General features: G+C 43.1%; 1 protein-coding gene across 5 annotated transcripts in view; it reads left to right on the plus strand.

Moving 5' to 3' along the window:
- The window catches only part of pfkfb3 (6-phosphofructo-2-kinase/fructose-2,6-biphosphatase 3), a 91235-nt gene that overhangs the window by 66941 nt on the left and 7044 nt on the right, over nucleotides 1–17250 (plus strand). For 2 of the 5 annotated variants that reach the window (XM_059987315.1, XM_059987314.1), the window contains exons 5-14: nucleotides 1472–1546; nucleotides 3089–3145; nucleotides 3260–3384; nucleotides 4874–5081; nucleotides 6365–6511; nucleotides 7498–7602; nucleotides 8738–8867; nucleotides 10019–10081; nucleotides 10215–10279; nucleotides 14682–14858. In XM_059987315.1, coding sequence (XP_059843298.1) covers nucleotides 1472–1546; nucleotides 3089–3145; nucleotides 3260–3384; nucleotides 4874–5081; nucleotides 6365–6511; nucleotides 7498–7602; nucleotides 8738–8867; nucleotides 10019–10081; nucleotides 10215–10279; nucleotides 14682–14858 — 1152 coding nt within the window. Of the gene's footprint in view, nucleotides 1–567; nucleotides 587–1471; nucleotides 1547–3088; nucleotides 3146–3259; nucleotides 3385–4873; nucleotides 5082–6364; nucleotides 6512–7497; nucleotides 7603–8737; nucleotides 8868–10018; nucleotides 10082–10214; nucleotides 10280–13166; nucleotides 13226–14681; nucleotides 14859–17250 lie in introns of those variants that run through there. The other 3 variants (XM_059987317.1, XM_059987318.1, XM_059987316.1) reach the window with 3 other exon arrangements.

Consider the following 17250-nt stretch of genomic DNA (forward strand, 5'->3'; position numbering starts at 1 on the left):
GCGAAAGTCTTTGAAATGCATTTCCTCGTCCATGTCTCTCATGAAGAAACTCAACACAGTGGCATAGAAACCCCACCGCCAACTAGCATTTTGGCGCACACAACGCATGTTCATTACGGCGTAGAGTGACGCAGAAGTGAAAATCAGGACTACAGCGTAGGCTGCGGCGTAGCCCGTACGCACGAGTATAAATCAGCCTTTAGGGCCCTCACCATCTAGGACATTCCTGCTTCTCATTACTACTGTAGGGAAGGAGGTGCAGGAGCCTGAAGATGACACCAGAAGTTTAAGCAATGTATCTTCCCCTCTTGAATCAGATTTCTGAATAGTCAATGAACCCACAAGCACTACTTGACTAGTTTGCTCTGTTTGCACAAGATTTTTTTATTTCTGTAACTTACAGAAGTGTATGTAAATTACAGCATTTTGTGTATTGCCCAGAGCTGACACAATGCGATGAATTTCATGACCTGTGTCAGCCACGAGTCTGATTCTATCACCCTACAGGAGGGCATTCCACAGCACAGGATCCCCTCCGATAAGACGACCAAGGTGAAGAATCAGAATCGGATTTGTCATCGCTGATGTATGTCATGAGGTTTGTTTTGCAGCAGCAGTACACAAAATCACCATGAGTTACATAACCCCACCTATCTGTGAGGAGTGTGAGGAAGTTTCAGCTTCCCCTTTCTGAAGTCCACAATCAACTCCTTGGTCTTACTGATGAGTGCAAGGTTGTTGTTGGGTTACTAATCAAACATGCTGTCCAGTATGCTTCCTGGACACCATCTGAGGTCCTGCCAAAAGCAGTTCTGTTATCGCCAGAATTATGGTTGGAATTTGAGCTTTGCCTAGTGACACTGAGCATAAAGGAGGGTCACTGCGTGAGAGTGTAGAGTGGCAGCCTCCTGTTCGATCTGAGATGGAATAAGGATAATTCAAGATGCTGTGTAGAGTGGCTTAAATGTGCTGGTGATGGATATGTCTGGAGCTTAGAATTCATTAATTAGCTCTTTAGTACAAAGTATTTGGAATTTGGAAGTTTAATCATTGAACTTGATCCATCAATTGGAGCTGAAACATCTGCAAACGTTTAGCCAGGCTCCGTGACCAACCAAACTTCCTAATAGTCAACCCGAGCTACCGACGTTCTGCAATATTTCAAACTAGTTGGAATGTTATGGCTAGCTTGCCTTGTAGCTGTTTGAGCTGTTAATATTCATTGGCTTGCATTCCATGTTTGTACCTAATTCCAGTAATGATTTGCTCTGTTGTGTTTTAAATGAAGCAGATAAAATATGGAGCGGATGCCAGCATTTTATTGGATTGATTCAAGGCTTTATGCTTGGTTGGAGTCATGGGACTCCAGAGTTGCCTTAAGTTCCTTACTAACAACCCTTGCAGGAAAAATCAATATTCTGAGCAAGATGGTAATTGGATGGCTCTAATCAAACTGTTTTAATTTAATCAGGTTTTTGATGCTACAAATACCACCAGAGATAGACGGGCGATGATCCTGAACTTTGCGGAAGAAAATGGATGGAAGGTTAGTGCTGGCCGGAGATGATTCAGAATTTCTGCTGCTGCATTCTAAAGCTGACACTGTGGCCAAGGCTCGGGTCTTGGAAATCTGGAGTGTTGAATTTGAAATGAGGGTGCGAATTGTAACTCCTTGTCTACATACAAAATTTAGTGTTTCTGCAGCGTCTCTTTGAAAGTTAAAGTAGTAAATATGGCAGCCAATTTGCACACAGCAAAATTCCAAAAAGCCAAGAAGTTGATTAGAGCAAGCTTTGGGTGAGGGGAGATTCCACTGCCTTTAATCAGCATTTGGCATCCCTAAGTGAGGAGGTGGCTCTGGGTTTAACACCTGGTCTGAAAGACGTCAGCTGACGGTGTAGAGTTGCACCGAAGTGTGGACCCTTTTGCGGCTTAAAAGCACGGTGGCCCAGTGCTTAGGTTAATGCTGTTACAGAGGCAGCGACACAGGTTCAGTTCTGCCAGTCTCTGTAAGGACTTTGTGTGTCTCACATGACAGTGTGGGTTTACTTTGGGTGCTCTGGTTCCCTCCCGCAGTCTAAAGATGTGCAGATTAGTAAGTTAATTGGTCAGTGTGGCCTTGTTGGACTGGAAGGGCCTGATGCTGTGCTCACTCTGTAAATATAATTACACAAGGCCCAAATAGTGCCATTCCCCTCCTGCTCCCAGCTGTGGCATGGAGTTCTCCCTCTTGGTCATTAAAAAAAGTCCTTTATTGAAGCTTAATTGTCATTCAACCACACACATGAATACAGCTCAATGAAAATGTTCTTCCAGGGCCAAGGCGCAAAAGGGTATATATAGCCCGTAATTATGAAAGCAGAAAAAATGACAATTTAAAAAAAATAATTGATCTCTGCCATTCCAGTTGTCTGTGTAAACTCTGAATGATGGACCCAAGCTGTAGATTTGTAGCCAGTGTTGCTGATCGTATGCTTTGTAACTATAGCCTGTGTGAGGTGTGTATTCTCAAGTTGTACGCGCCAGTTGGTAGGTCGATCAGGGTACAGTACCTAAGAAACTCTTGGAATGGTACATGGAGAGTTGTGGTTTGGAGGGATGTGGGCAGAAAGCAGGAAATGGGGACTCGTTGGTTGGGCACTGTGATCGGCATGGATTGCTTGGGCTGAAGGGTGTGCCGTGGTGGTGCGGTAGATTAATGGGTGGAGGTGCTTCTCTTGGTGTGGGTGCTGTATAGCCTCACCCCTGATGGGAGTAGGGCACGCAGCCCATAATCAGGGTTTGTGGGGTCCTTCATGATAGTGCAGGTGTTTTTCCAGCAGCTTTCTGTATATGCTGTACGTCCTTAGTGGATATTCTGATGCCGTTGATGCATTGGGCAGATTTAACTATCCATTAGAGAACTCTCCTGTCTGCTGCAGCACAGTCTCCCGTTACCGCACAGTGATGCAGAGTGTGCTCCCCACTGTGCATCTGCAGTGACTATCTCTTCTCGGCCCTCTTCAGAAAGTAGAGGCATCGGTGAGCTTTCTTGATTTGGTGACGAACTTAAAGGTTGAAGAAATTCAATGTTTTTCTTTTATTGTAGGTGTTTTTTGTTGAGTCTGTCTGTGATGATCCCAGTGTGGTGGCAGCAAACATCATGGTGAGTGGGCGCAGAGATTGCTAGTTAACAGTGATTGTGCAGATGTTGGGTGGGCTTTTGAGGAAGCCTGTTTCTAATGTCTCCTCATCTAAGTTGATGCTTTGCTCGCTACAGGATGTGAAGGTGTCCAGTCCAGATTATATGGATTGTAACAGGGCGGATGCAATGGACGACTTCCTCAAGAGAATCGAGTGCTACAAAGCAACCTATCAGCCTTTGGACCCAGACAACTATGACAAGTGAGTCCAATGCTGAGTTGGTCCTTTTTAACAGTGTGTCTGTTCTTAAACTTGTGTCCAAGTAAAATCAGAATTGGGTTTCTTATCACTGATATTTTTTCATAGTGGCAATGCAAGGCATAAAAAAAAATTAAGTTACAACAAAAGTAAACTGGTGAAAAAGAGGATTAGAATGGTAGCGTTCATGAATTCATGGACTGTTCAGAAGTTTATGGCATCAGGGAAGGATCTGTTTCTAAAAAGTTGAGCGTGGGTCTTCAGGCTCTTGCACCACCTCGGTGGTGGTGGTGGTGGTGACAAGAGGACATGTCTGGGATGGAGGAGGTCCTTTATGATGGGTGCTGCCTTCTCTGGGCACTGCCCCTTAAGATGTTCTCAGTCATGGTGGAAGTTTGGAAGTTGTACCCACAATGGAGCTGGCCGAGTTTACAATCCTCGGCAGCCTCTTTCCATGCTTTGCATTGGAATCTCCATACGAGCTGATGATGCAACCAGTCAGATTGTTCTCCACAGTACATCTGTAGAGTCTTTGACATAGCTAATCTCCTCAAACTCCTAATGAGGTATAACCACTAGCATGCCTTCTATTCTCAAACCTGCATCCAAAGCTGGTTCACAAATGACAAATCCGCAGATGCTGGAAATCCAAGCAACACACACAATGCTGGAGGATCTCAGCAGGCCAGGCAGGTCCTGCTGAAGGGTCTTGGCCCGAAACGTTGACTGTTCCTTTTTCCCCTGTGCTGTCTGGACTACATTTGTGTTCCAAAGTTGGTACTCAGCTGTAGGGGTGGCCTTGGAGTGTTGTTCCATGCATTAAGATGGAGGGAGTACAATTAGTGCAGATGGCTAATGAATGCTGCAAATCCTGCAAGGTTTGCATAAGTCGCATGGTCATGTAGCAATTAGTACAATGCTTCATAGCGCCAGCGATTACTGATCAGGGTTCGATTCCCACTGCTGTCTGCAAGGAGTTCGTGTGTTCTCCCCGTGACTGTGTTTCCTCCTGATGTACCGGTTTATGGTTAGTGAGTTGTTGGCATGCTACATTGGTGTCAGAAGTGTGGCATTGTATCCTGCATTGTTTTCAATGTTTCTATGTTTTAGCGTTCATGTGACAAAGCTATTGAAGGGTTTGGTAATTAATGCTAAATCAGAAGTGTTGCCAAAGTTTAAAGTAAATGTATTACAAAATACATGTATGTTGCAATATACTCTGAAGATTTATTTTTTGTAGGCATTTGCAGTAAAATAAATACAATAGAATATATGAAATTCTGTGCTGTTAGCTATGTTCAAATGTTTAGTGTTCAGTAAATCTCACTGTACTGTGAAGAATTGATCTGGTATGCTTGTTTCAACTCTGTAAATGCTGGTAATTAAGTACTTACTATAATGGTTTAGTAGAGCTGTGGTTAGCGTAATGACAATAAGGGATTGTTTTGTCAATTGTTAACTTTCCTTTCCCTCCCTTGGCATGTCATATCAGGGATCTCTCGTTCATCAAGGTGATTAACGTGGGCAGGCGATTCCTGGTGAACCGGGTTCAGGATCACATTCAGAGCAGGATAGTCTATTACCTGATGAACATTCACGTCCATCCTCGTACAATCTACTTGTGTCGTCATGGGGAGAGTGAATATAACCTCAAGGGCAAGATTGGTGGTGATTCTGGGCTCTCTTCCAGAGGGAGGAAGGTATGTGGCTAGACCTTCCTCATGTATGCACGTAGTCGTGGAGCACTGCAGCGCAGAAATGTGGTCTTCGGTCCATCTATCCATGCTGAGCTGTTATTCTGCCTAATCCCATCAACATGTAACTGGACCACAGCCCTCCCATCCATGTACTTACCGAAACTTGAGTATCACAAATGAACCCACATCCACCACTTCCACTGGCAGCTTGTTCCATACTCTCACCACCTCTGAGTGAAGTTACTCCTCGTATTCCCCTTGAATATTTGACCCTTCACCCTTGGCCTGTGACCTCCATTTTTTGTGCTGCCCAACCCTCATGAAAAAAGCTTGCTTGCATCAACCCCTATCTAGACCTTCAATATTTTAGTACCTCCATCAAGTCTCCCCTCATTCTCCTGTGCTCCAGGAGGATGCTGTTCAAATCCACAAGTTAATGTTATTAAAGTGCGCTGGATATTTAATACGTTCTAATAATCGATGTTTCAAATTGTTGAAAAGATCACACAACTTGCTAATAAAATTTACAGTAGTAAGTAACACTGTTTTTGAATGCAAGCACTTGCTTTGTCTTTGTCAAAGGTGGGCTGAACATACTTTATATGCAACACACACAATGCTGGAGGGGCTTTGCAGGTCAGGCAGCATCAATAGAAGGGAATAAGCAGTCAGTTTAGGACCAAGACCCTTTATTGGGACTGGAAAGGAAGGAAGGGGGTGGTGCAGAAGCCAGAGTATGGTGTGATAGGCTAAGCAGTATAAGCTGGCGGGTGGGGGGGGGGGGAGTGGGTGCAGGAGAGGGAGGGGGCTGCTCTGAGAAGCTACATGGTGATCGGTGGGAGAGTTGAAGGGCTGAATAAAGAATCTGGTAGGAGAGGGCTGTGGATTACAGGAGGAGAACCAGAGGGAGGTGATGGGCAGATGAGAAGAGATGGGGCGAGAGGATAACCAGAATGGGGGGGAGGGAAACCGGAGAAATAACCGGAAGCTAGAAAAATTGATGATTGTGCCTTCAGGTTGGAGTTCACCCAGATGGGATATGTGGTGTTGCTTCTCCAACCTCATTATGATAGTAGAATTTGCAATTTGTTTACAACTTTAATTTTTGGGATTTCTGTAAGTAATATTTAAAAAGCATAATTTAGATGTTGGCTACTGTGTTCAGCCAGTTTGTTGCCCAATCTCTCTCTGCAGAGAGATGCATGGTGTTTGTTCACTTTAAAACAAATGAGGGTTTTACGAATTTTCTAGTGACGATGGGAATCTTAACCTTCCCCCGCCCCCAGTTTTCCACAGCGTTAGGAACGTTTTTGGAGGAGCAGAACCTGAAGGATCTGAAGGTGTGGACCAGCCAGTTGCAGAGGACCATCCAGACGGCTGAGGTGTTGGGAAGCCATTATGAGCAGTGGAAAGCACTCAATGAAATAGATGCTGTAAGTTGATTTAACCTTTAATCTCCTCCAATTTGTATGGACCCTTTTGGGGCTTGGATCATTGCTTGGAATTCTTGGAAATTTGACCTGTCCCAGGTGACTTCACTTTTTTTTTTGCAGTTATACTAGAGGAAGCATCGTAACTGCATTATGACAATAGTCTGAAATTAGAGCATTGTAGACACAGTCCAGTCCATCACAGAAACTAACCTCCCTCATTGACTCCCAACTATACTTTCTGCTGCTGTAAGAAAGTAGCAAGTGTCGTCAAGGATCCTCCTAACCAGTCACCCTCGTCTGCAACTGTTGAATGGATCTTTTATGCAATGTGGATGAGCTCATGATCTGTCTTGGACCTTGCACTTTGTCTATAGCTGTAGCTCTAAATTCTGCATTGTTTTATCCTTGTGTATTACTGTGCTGTACTTATGCATGGAGTGATCTGTCCAGACAGTAAACAAGCAAGTTTTTTTTTCTACACCCCAGTACATACGACAATATTAAACCACTAACCAATTGATATTGACATACCTCACACTATCGTAGCACCTCTCAGAATTGTAGTTGTGTTGGGGGTTATCTAAGCTGACCTGGTTTCCTTCAGAACAGGTTTAAATGTGCTGTACACGAGACAGACAATTTCCTTTCTCAACCCCAAGAACAATCAGTAGATTGTGGAGTCAGTCAAGACTATGCATTGTTTGGTTTATATTTGGCACCAGGCTTGGTGTTGTCCACTGTTTGTGCTTTGGCTTTCATAACTGTTGCATAGCTTCTGGTAAAGGCCAATATGCCTTAGTTCTGTCTGCAACTCCTGATTGTAAAGGAGCATCAGAACAGCTTAGTATGTTGGGAAGAGTGAGCAGCAACGTATTGTGACGTTTGGTCTACTGCACTGGGAATGACTCACCTGTGTCCAATGGACATGATTTGGTACAGTTGGGACTTGGGAGGGGAGATGTGACTGAATGTATTTCTGATTTCAGGGTGTATGTGAAGATATGACCTATGAAGAAATCAAGGAGCAATATCCTGAGGAATACTCCCTCCGTGAACAAGACAAATATTATTACCGTTACCCAACGGGAGAGGTGAGTCTAGCTAGCAGTAGCATTCTGGAGTTGACTGAGTGGATTAAAGTTGTGCAGTGAAAGAAAATAAGTGGATTCTCCTCCTCCTCCTCCCTTATTCCACCGTCCTCTATCAGGATCCTTCATCCCTTTTTCCCTTCCATCTATCATCTCCCAGCTCCTTGCTGTATACTCATCCCCTCACCCACTCACATTCCCTCATCTGGTTTCACCTATCACCTGCTGGTTTGTACATTCTCCAACCCCCCCCACCCCACCCTTCCTTTCCTATCCCAATGAAGGTTCATTCTCCATAGATGCTGCCTGGCCTGCTGAGTTTTTCCAGCATTTTGTTTGTGTTACTCTGGATTTCCAGCATTTGCAGGATCCATTGATTTGGAAATGCAGTATAGAACAAACTCTTTTAGCCCAGCGAGCTGCACGGCCCAGCAATCTACTGTTTAACTCTAGCCTAACCACTGGACAATTTGCAAAGACCAATTAATCTACTGACCAGTACACCTTTGGACTGTGGGAAGGAACCAGAGTGTCTGGAGGAAACCCACGTGGTCACAGGGAGAACAAAAAATCCTTACAGACAGCACCGGAGTTGAACTTCAAGCACAGCAATGCCCCAAACTGTAATAACATTGCACTAACTGCTGCCTTACCATCGTGCCCCTGTTGCGTCACTGTTTTAATGCATTGCTACTAAAATACGTGGCTTTCCAAGCTTATGTTCTGAATGCTGTTCAAGAGCTGATGTTTGTAATTTGCATGATGAATACATTAAATTTTCCGAATACTCTGCTTGCGTCCCTATCAAAGGTGGTGAAAGGTGCTCCCTCCCTCCGAGCCTGCAGATCACCCTTGGGCTAGGTGTGGCACCTGCTTAGCCCCACCCCTGATCAGGCTCACGTGAAGCCATGTGAGCAGCTGGTGCCTATCACAAGTCCTGGCAATGTGACCACTGATGCCAGGCAATTTCTGAAGCGTGTTGATAATCTTATGACGTGAAGCATGATGACAATGCACATTCTGCTTAGCTCTTAACTAGCTGTAGCTTTAGAGACCTGATCTCTATTTGAGGATGTTCATTTGAAAGTGGTAACTGGGTCACATTTCTGGTTTTAACTGTGTGGCTTTCTGTTTCCAGTCTTACCAAGACCTGGTGCAACGCCTGGAGCCGGTTATTATGGAACTGGAGAGACAGGGCGATGTTTTAGTCATTTGTCATCAAGCAGTGATGCGTTGCCTTCTCGCGTACTTCCTGGATAAAAGTGCAGGTTGGTGAATAGGGCAGTATTGTACATTGAGGTCCTTAATAATTCAGAATAATGATTCTGTATCAGGGTTTATTATCACAGGCGTATATTTGTTTTGTAGCAGTAATGTAGTACAAGACCTAAAATTAAGAATTTATCTTAAAAATGGTACCCTCAGGAAGAGGGTACAGGAGCCTCAGCACCCACTCCACAAGTTCATGAATAGATAATTGCCCCTCAACCATCCAAGTCTTGAACCAGTTTGGACCGTTTCACTTGCCTCATCACTGAACTGTTCCTACGGCCTGTGGACCCTTCATCTCATGTTCTTGATATTTATTGCTCGTTTGCTGTATTTGCACAGTTTGTCTTTTGCACGTTGTCTGATCTGTCTTTCATTAGTCTATCGTGTTTCTCGGATTTGCTGTGTATGCCCGAAAGAAAGCAGATCACAGGGTTGTGTATGTTGACATATGTACGTTGAAACTTTGAATTTTTGAACTTTTGAATTTGGATTCCATGCTGCCTGTCAAGTACTGATTTGTTCCAACAGGGGTTAGGGTCAAACCCAGATCTCTGGAACTGTGAGACCGTGACTGCCCCAGCTGCAACAGTATCATTCCAGGAATCTTGACCTCGCAATCTTCTGTATGGCTTTGCCCCTAATTTCCCCGCACTAAGCGATCTGTACTTGTTACATTATTCTGCATTCTGTTACTGTTTTACTCTGATTGACCTCAATGCACGGATGTATTGATCGGTATGAGCAACATGCAAGATGCTCTTTCCACTATCCGAGTACACGTGGCTGTAGTTAAACCAATTCCAGATTAAAGATCAGCTTTGTCGCGTGTACATCAAAACGTCGTGAAATGCATCGGCTGTCCGAGGATCTGCTGGCAGCTCAGCAAGTGTTGCTGTGCTTCTGGTGCCAAGGTAGCAATCATGAAACTTGCTACCCTTACCTGTACAAATTTGGAATATGGGAGGAAACCTACACAGTCATGGGGTAAACGTACAAACTCATTGCATCGGTGGGAATTGAACCCGTCTTGCTGGCACTGTGATGGTGCTATGCCAATCGATGTGCTACCATGCCACCTTGACTTGTGGGGCATCTGGAAGTGTTAGAGTTTAGCAGTATGTTCACTGTCTGATTGTTCTGATTATAGATGAACTGCCGTACCTCAAGTGTCCTCTTCACACTGTACTGAAATTGACTCCATTTGCATATGGTGAGTTTGGTGCTCTACAAAACATTATAACTCTAATTGCTCGGCACAGACTAGATGACTGAAGGGCCTGGTACTGTGCTGTATTTTTCTTTGACATTTGTACTGAATCATGGGATTAATTTTCTCCAATTAGGTTGCAAGGTCGAGTCTATCTTTCTGAACGTGGAGGCAGTAAACACACACAGAGATCGGCCAGAGGTGAGTGTTCAATTTTACTGGGTATACAACACTCTACTAGCACCAGCTCCCTTTAAACCAGTCGAAGTAACAGATTAGCAAACGCTGGGTGGATTGAACATAATCTGGATTACACCAGCCTGGAGTCAAACCTAGTTCCCCTTACGCAGGTTGATGTTTGTTTGGGATGAGAATGGGGTTTAAAACAAGTTCCGCAAAACTTCCTGTGAAAAGCATCAGTTTTGTCTGCGGCTGGCTTGACTAACTTGGGTAGTGCACATGTAATTCAACAGCATTATGATGAACTTTGGAGAAAAGTTTGCCATTTTCCCCCTGGGTGGAATATTAAGTGAGAATGCTTGTCATCGTTTAAAGTTCAAATTAAACTTATGTCACCATACACACCTGAAATTAATTTTCTTGTGGGCATTCAGATACAAATAAACACAACAGAATCAATGAAAAACTGCCCAAAAGCAATCAGTGTGCAAAAGATAACAAATTGTACAAATACAGAAAACAAACTTAAAAGTTTATGAGTTACTTTATTGATGCCAAAGGAAATTAGTGTCACAGTAGCATAACAAGTGCACAGATATAAATATTAGAGAAGTAGAATGAAAAATGAGTTGCTTCGAACAGTCTTAACAGGAGGGGGTCATCGTTTCCCTGGCTGCTGATCGATCCATTACAGTCTGATGGCCAAGGGTCAGAATGACCTCGTGTAGTGCTCTTCGGAGCAGCGCTGTTGTCTTAGTCTTGCTAAAAGTGCATCTCTGTTCAGTCAAGCTGGCACACAGAGGGTGTGAAACTTTGTCCAGAATTGCCAGGATTTTCCGTAGGGTCCAGAAGCTAAGAGTCCTTGAAAATAAGTCTATAGGTTGTGGAGTCAGTTTAATGCTGGGCTGAATGAAGTTTCCAGGCTAGTTCAGGAGCCCGATGATTGAAGGGTAATGACTGCTCCTGAAACTGGTGGTGTGGGACCTAAGGCTCCTGTACTTCTTCCCAATGGCGGCAGTGAGAAGAGAGTGTGACCTGAATGGAAGTGGGGTGGGGTCCTTGCTGTTTATTCCTCTGGCCTTTCTGACCAACAGCTGGATGGCTGGTTTGTTGAAGAGCCACAGACTCTGCAGTTCAGCTAGGCCAGCAGTTTCTAGTGGGTGGCGTGGCTTGTACTGAATTAGGTAATGGATAAGGATGGAGAGTACTGCCACTCGTTAGTATTCCCCCTACCCCTTGACTTCCCCACCCCTTGGTTAGGACTTTATCCCCTAGAAGGTATACAGAATTGAGGGTTATAGTTGAGGTAAATGCAAGCTTTTCCACTGAGGTTTGGTGAGATTGGAACTAGAGGTCATGGGTTAAGGGTGAAATGCTAAAGGTGAACATCACACAGGGTGGTGAGTGTGGCACAAGCTGCCAGTGGAAGTGGTGGATATGGCTTCGATTTCAGCATTTAAGAGGAATTTAAATAATGAGTGTGAAGTGTGTGGAGGGCTATGCTCCAGGTGCAGTGGATGCGACTAGGCTGGATATTTTGGCATGGATTAGATGGGCTGAAGGGCCTATTTCTGTGCAGTATGTTCTAGACTTTAAAAAAAAAATTATATTTACACACACATGATGGAAAATGTCTGCAGGTCGGGCAGCATCCATGGAGGGGAATGAGCCGTTGACGTTTCAGGTGGAGACCCTTCATTGGAACTGGAAAAGGGAGGCAGAATAATATGGGTGAAAGGAAAGGAGTACAAGCTGGTAGGTGAGACCTGGATAGGGGTTAAAGTGGGTATGTAGGTGCTGGGAGGTATTGGGTGGAGAGGTAAAGGGTTGAAGGAGAGAACTGGAGGACAGTGGTTTACAGAAGAAAGGGAAGGAGAAAATTGAACAATTTATTTTAGTATAGAATTAAAATTATTGAAAGGCCATGAAAGGGAATATTAGATTAATCTCGGAATATGTAAAGTCAACACAGCATCATGGGCTGAAGGGCCTGTACTATCCTATGTTCTATTAAACTGTTTTGTGCTTAAAGCAGTTGATGTTTTGGGAGGTAATGTAGGATGTATGGTTACTAACAGACTAACATTGATCAGAATAAATGTTCATTTTTTTCAGTATGTGAGTAGGATACACACTGTTCATTTTTGAATTAAGAGTCCCGTCACTTTTGAAAGTAATTGGCTGGAGTAAAGATCCTATTTGAGTATGAAGTCGGCTAGTTTGTTCCCAAAGGCACCCCAAAAGAATTTTCTTTTTTTCCCTCGAGTTTTTCGTGTTGTTGCCTTGGTGTGTTTTAATTACAGGCAGGTCCCAGGCAGCCTCCCTGTAGGTAAAATTTACCAGGTATAATCTGTGCTGTGCTACCAAATACACTTGATGGCTCATCTTGTCCTGCCTGCTCCCCTTCTGTATGGGGTTTAGGCCAGTCCAACAGTGTTGCTTCCCTGTCCGAGCACTGAAATGTTTACTGCCCAAAACCAAACACATCAAATGTGTTTTCTCCCCTCCCCAGGGAGATGAGACTGATGCTGGTGGGCAGTTGCTGAGCTGGAGGAACTCAGCGAGACAGGCAGCATCTGTAAAGGGAAAGTTAATAGTCATTCAACCATACACGTATGTAGCTAAATGAAAGTGTTCCTCTGGGGCCAAGTTGTGAAGCACGTACATCCAGTCACACCTAACTTGTATGGTCACGATTGTACATTTAGTCACAGAAAAGATTAACTGAACTCCTTGAGTGGCGTGGGCTGGAGATTGATGGTGCATGGGATATTGTATTGGAACCACATTACTGCAAGAACAAATGCACAGCAGGTAGTTGATGCATGGGAATGAGACACTCCCTCGGGGCTGAGTTAGTCATGGTGCAGAGTCTTGCCCCAAACTTATTATCCCTTTTCCTCACTAGATGCTGCCTGACCCGAGTTCTTCCAGTATCTAAGTTTTGTCCTGTAGAAAAACAACAATGTACGTATAATCTACCTGTTTTAAGCTTAAACTTAAGAGTAGATCTTGCACTCTGTGGTAATATTATACACGTTAGTTTAATTTTGTATTGAGTTTTTAAGTTTGATTCTGGACAGTGGTTTGTCTGTTGTCAGCAACTATATAAAGCTCGAGTTTCTAGTTTCCCATTATGCAGGGCAGCGAATCAGATACCAAATTCCCCAGATGCTGGCAATGTTGAACATAAAAACTTAGGGTAGTTTGAGTGAGCTCTCGGACTTTTTTCCTTTGGGGCAAAGGAGGGTGGGAGTTAACTTGATCGAGCTGTGTAAGGTGAGAGGCACGGACTGCACAGCCAGACCTTTTCCTTGGGCAGAAATAGCTAACACAAGGGGGTATAAAAGTATCGGGGTTTTTAAAAACACAAAGCATGGAATGAGTTGCCAGGGTGGTGGCAGAGGCATATACATTAGGGACTTTTAAGGAATTCTCGGGTGCATAGATGAAAGAAGAATGCAGGGTTATGTAGGAGGAAAGGGTTAGATTGAACTTAAAGTAGCTTAAAATATTGGCATAACATCGTGGGGCAAAGGGCCTGTATTGTGCTGTACTGTTCTGTGAACTCAGCATGTTGGGCAGCATCTACGATCAGATTTGCTGACTTCCAGCATTTTGTGTGTTACTGAATAGTGTAGGTTGGATAACAGCTTAACATGGACTAAATATAGGTGGTTTGGGCATTGGGCTGTACCTGAGTGAAAAGGTTGATCCATTCTTTGCTGCCATAATTGGATTAAGTCACATCACATTGAATAGAAGAACACTGATCTACTTGCCCATGACAGGGTAAATGTTTTCACTAGGAAGGAATATTTGGGAAGGGAAAACTAGAATGTTTTGAAGCCCAGCCAAGACTGTTAATCGAACTGATTTTTGAACTACAGTTTGCTTTTTGCAAAAGTGCTTCCCAGTGGTTCATTCAGTGACTTTTATCGACCGAAGCAGTGCTCAGGTGGGGGAGCATTGCAGTTGTCCAACTTCTATCCCAGTTGGAATGAAGACTGTCAGACAAAACTAATGGCCACTCGAGTGAATGGCTCGTGCTGAAATTGTCAATTTTTATCCCACCAGAAAGGCTGTGAGTGACATTGGGGGAGTTTTGATGGTCACGTGCAGTCTTCATTCTTGAGGTTGTAATGTTTTTTTAAAAAAAAACCTTTCCCCAAAAACTCCAGACTGGGCTGCTTTGAGTCGCCATAGCGATCCATAAATGCAGCTCCCCTTTTGCACTATTTATTTATTTTATTATTGTAGTAATTTTTGTCTTGTACTGTACTGCTGCCGCAAAACAACAAAGTTCATGACATATGTCAGTGATAACAAACCTGTTTCTGGGTTTGTTACACTTGGTTTATGAAATGCTCCTGTTGTAATTCAGCTTTTTTATTTTTTGCGTTTCTCCATTCACTCTGACCAGGACGTTGGTAAGAAGGGATCAAACCCACTCATGCGGCGCAATAGTGTAACTCCTCTAGCCAGCCCAGAGCCCAACAAAAAGCCGAGGATTGAAGGCCTCGAGGACCATGTGGCCTCCTGTTCCTCATCCATGCCCGTCTCTCTGGCATCCGACGGGTCCACACCCCTGCCTGGACAAGTTAGTCGACTTCCTTTCCATTCTGCCTGTTGCTGATCCTACCGCTACCTCAATCTGCAGGTTTTTGTGTGTGCCTTTGCATCTAGTGGTGCTATGCTCCATAATCATAACTAATCTTTCAATGGAAGTGCTGTGCTTGCTGCCTTGGCAATTGCAGGGTTAATCTTGTAGTTGTGTTGGCTGGAACTGTGCTTGCTTCGTAGTTTATGCCTGGGACATTCATAATTGTAATATTTTTGTAATTTCAGTTTCAAAATTATATTAACTGGCTTTGTTCTAATTAAGAATGTACTAACAGATTTTCTATTTGTATTAAAACAAGTCACTGAATGTGTATTCCTATAAATAGTGCCATGTGATGTGATTTTTGCAGTTTTTTTATTGCATGTTGGTGTAATTTTAAAACAACTTTTTGGAAAATTGCAAATGTTGCATTTGAATTATGGAACTTTGTGTACTGAAGCTGTCATTGTTCGAATCTCTACAAGCTGTGTCATTGATTATTAGGGGAGTTCCCAGAGGTGAACTGTGAGCCAATGTGTACAGGTTACACCCACAACAGCACCATGAGGAATGGTGGTAGTGAAGAGTGGGGCTACCATTGTCCCAGTAAGGGTACACTGTTCTGATGGGGGTCATTTGCCACAAATTGGTCTTGAACATGGGAGCAGTCAGGCTGACATAGGGGGATATCCTTGTGTTGTGTTTTGACTTCAATCTGCATCTGGCGCAGTCCACCTTTTTGGAAGGTGGAAGAGGAGGGGTGGCTGGTTAATGCTTTCTTTTAAAGTATGCATTGCCTGCATTTCTTAGTTTGAGTGCTGGTCTTCAGAAAGTCTCAAGTTTAATTCAGTCTATGGTAAAATAGAACTGGTTTCACTTAAGCTTTAAGAAGCAAAACCATTTTGAGTGACATCTCAGACTAGTCTGCTTTTCCATTATGCTAATAGCAAGCTGCTTAATGCCTGTAGCAGGTAGATCCAGAGAAAAATGCACCACATTTTGGTTGAGCTGTCTTACTTTGCTTTTTAAATTAAATTTTGTTCTCATTTCTTTTACACCTCCACTTTTTATCTCCAGCTTTTAATACAAAAGACTTATCTGTAAGTATTTCTCTTTTCTCTCTAAGTGTCAGTGCTACTAATGTATGGGTCTGACTGTCTTACTGCTTGTAAATGCTTTTGGAGATGGGAAGTACATTTTGGATCACAACTCATTGGCAAGTTTGCTTTTGAAATGATATTCCTTGCTGCTATTTCAATTCATTTTTGAGCAGGTTTAAGGCATGCTTCATTAGTTACAAAGGGTAATGAATCTCACAGGTAGTCAAAACTGCCAACTTGTCACCAGCAGTAGCCACCACCATCAGGGACATGTATATAGAAGGATACCAGGAAAAAGGTCATGAAGGACCCAATCACTCTGCTCATGGACTACTTGTCCCACCCTCATCAGGGAGGAATCCATGTAGCATCTATGCCAGGAGCAACTCACTCAACGGCTCCTTTCCCCAAGCAGTAAGGCTGATCAACACCCCCAGCCACTAACCCACCCCTCGACATGGCATGACCAGCACTATTTTATCATTTCCTGCGAGTCACCTTATGTACAGACACTACATGCTTAGGGACACTTTACATACCTAAAATCAATATTTATATAAGCCATCTTCTGTTTGTATATTCATTGTTTTTGTGCTGCATCAGATTCGGAGTAACAATTACTTCATTTCCCTTTACACTTGCTTACTGGAAATGACATTAAACTATCTTGATGCTTAATTTCTACATGCTTTGAAAAGAATGTTTTGCCATCACATGTTTACTGCAGTGAGGGTGAATGACATTGTCCAAAATTTATCTAATTACTTTGCTAATTTTTCTAACCCGTGCTGCAGTTTGCAAACTTTTTTTTAAGGAACTGCTTTGTGATGGGTTGAAGCTAACTAACTTTAAACATTTGAAGTCACTTTAAAAAGGAAGCTGAGCACTGAAATGAAAGTTGGTAGAAGTTTAGAAAAGCAGGCTTGGGTGATGTGCACTGTCTTCATCAAACTTTAAGAACTTCAGAATGGTACTGTTTTTAAAAGCTGGAACAATCAATGTTTCCATATAGTACATGAAATACAATTGGATTACTTAATCACATAGTGTAAAGTTATCAACCAGATTCAATCAAATTCTTAATTTGTAGTCCTACCCCATTTAAATTTAATTTTTTTTTCTAATGTGTATAAAATCTAACAAATTTGTTCCTCTTCAGTCATCTGCTTTATGTCCATTGAGGCATAGTTTTAAAATTGAGTTGGCAAATGATTCACTGGTTACTTTCAGTTAAAATTTGCATTCTTTTTACTGCATTTCCAGGACCTTTTTGGGAAGTGAAGGTGGTA

The sequence above is a fragment of the Hypanus sabinus genome, chromosome 13 (genome assembly GCF_030144855.1).
Source record: "Hypanus sabinus isolate sHypSab1 chromosome 13, sHypSab1.hap1, whole genome shotgun sequence".
Taxonomy (NCBI): Eukaryota; Metazoa; Chordata; class Chondrichthyes; order Myliobatiformes; family Dasyatidae; genus Hypanus; species Hypanus sabinus.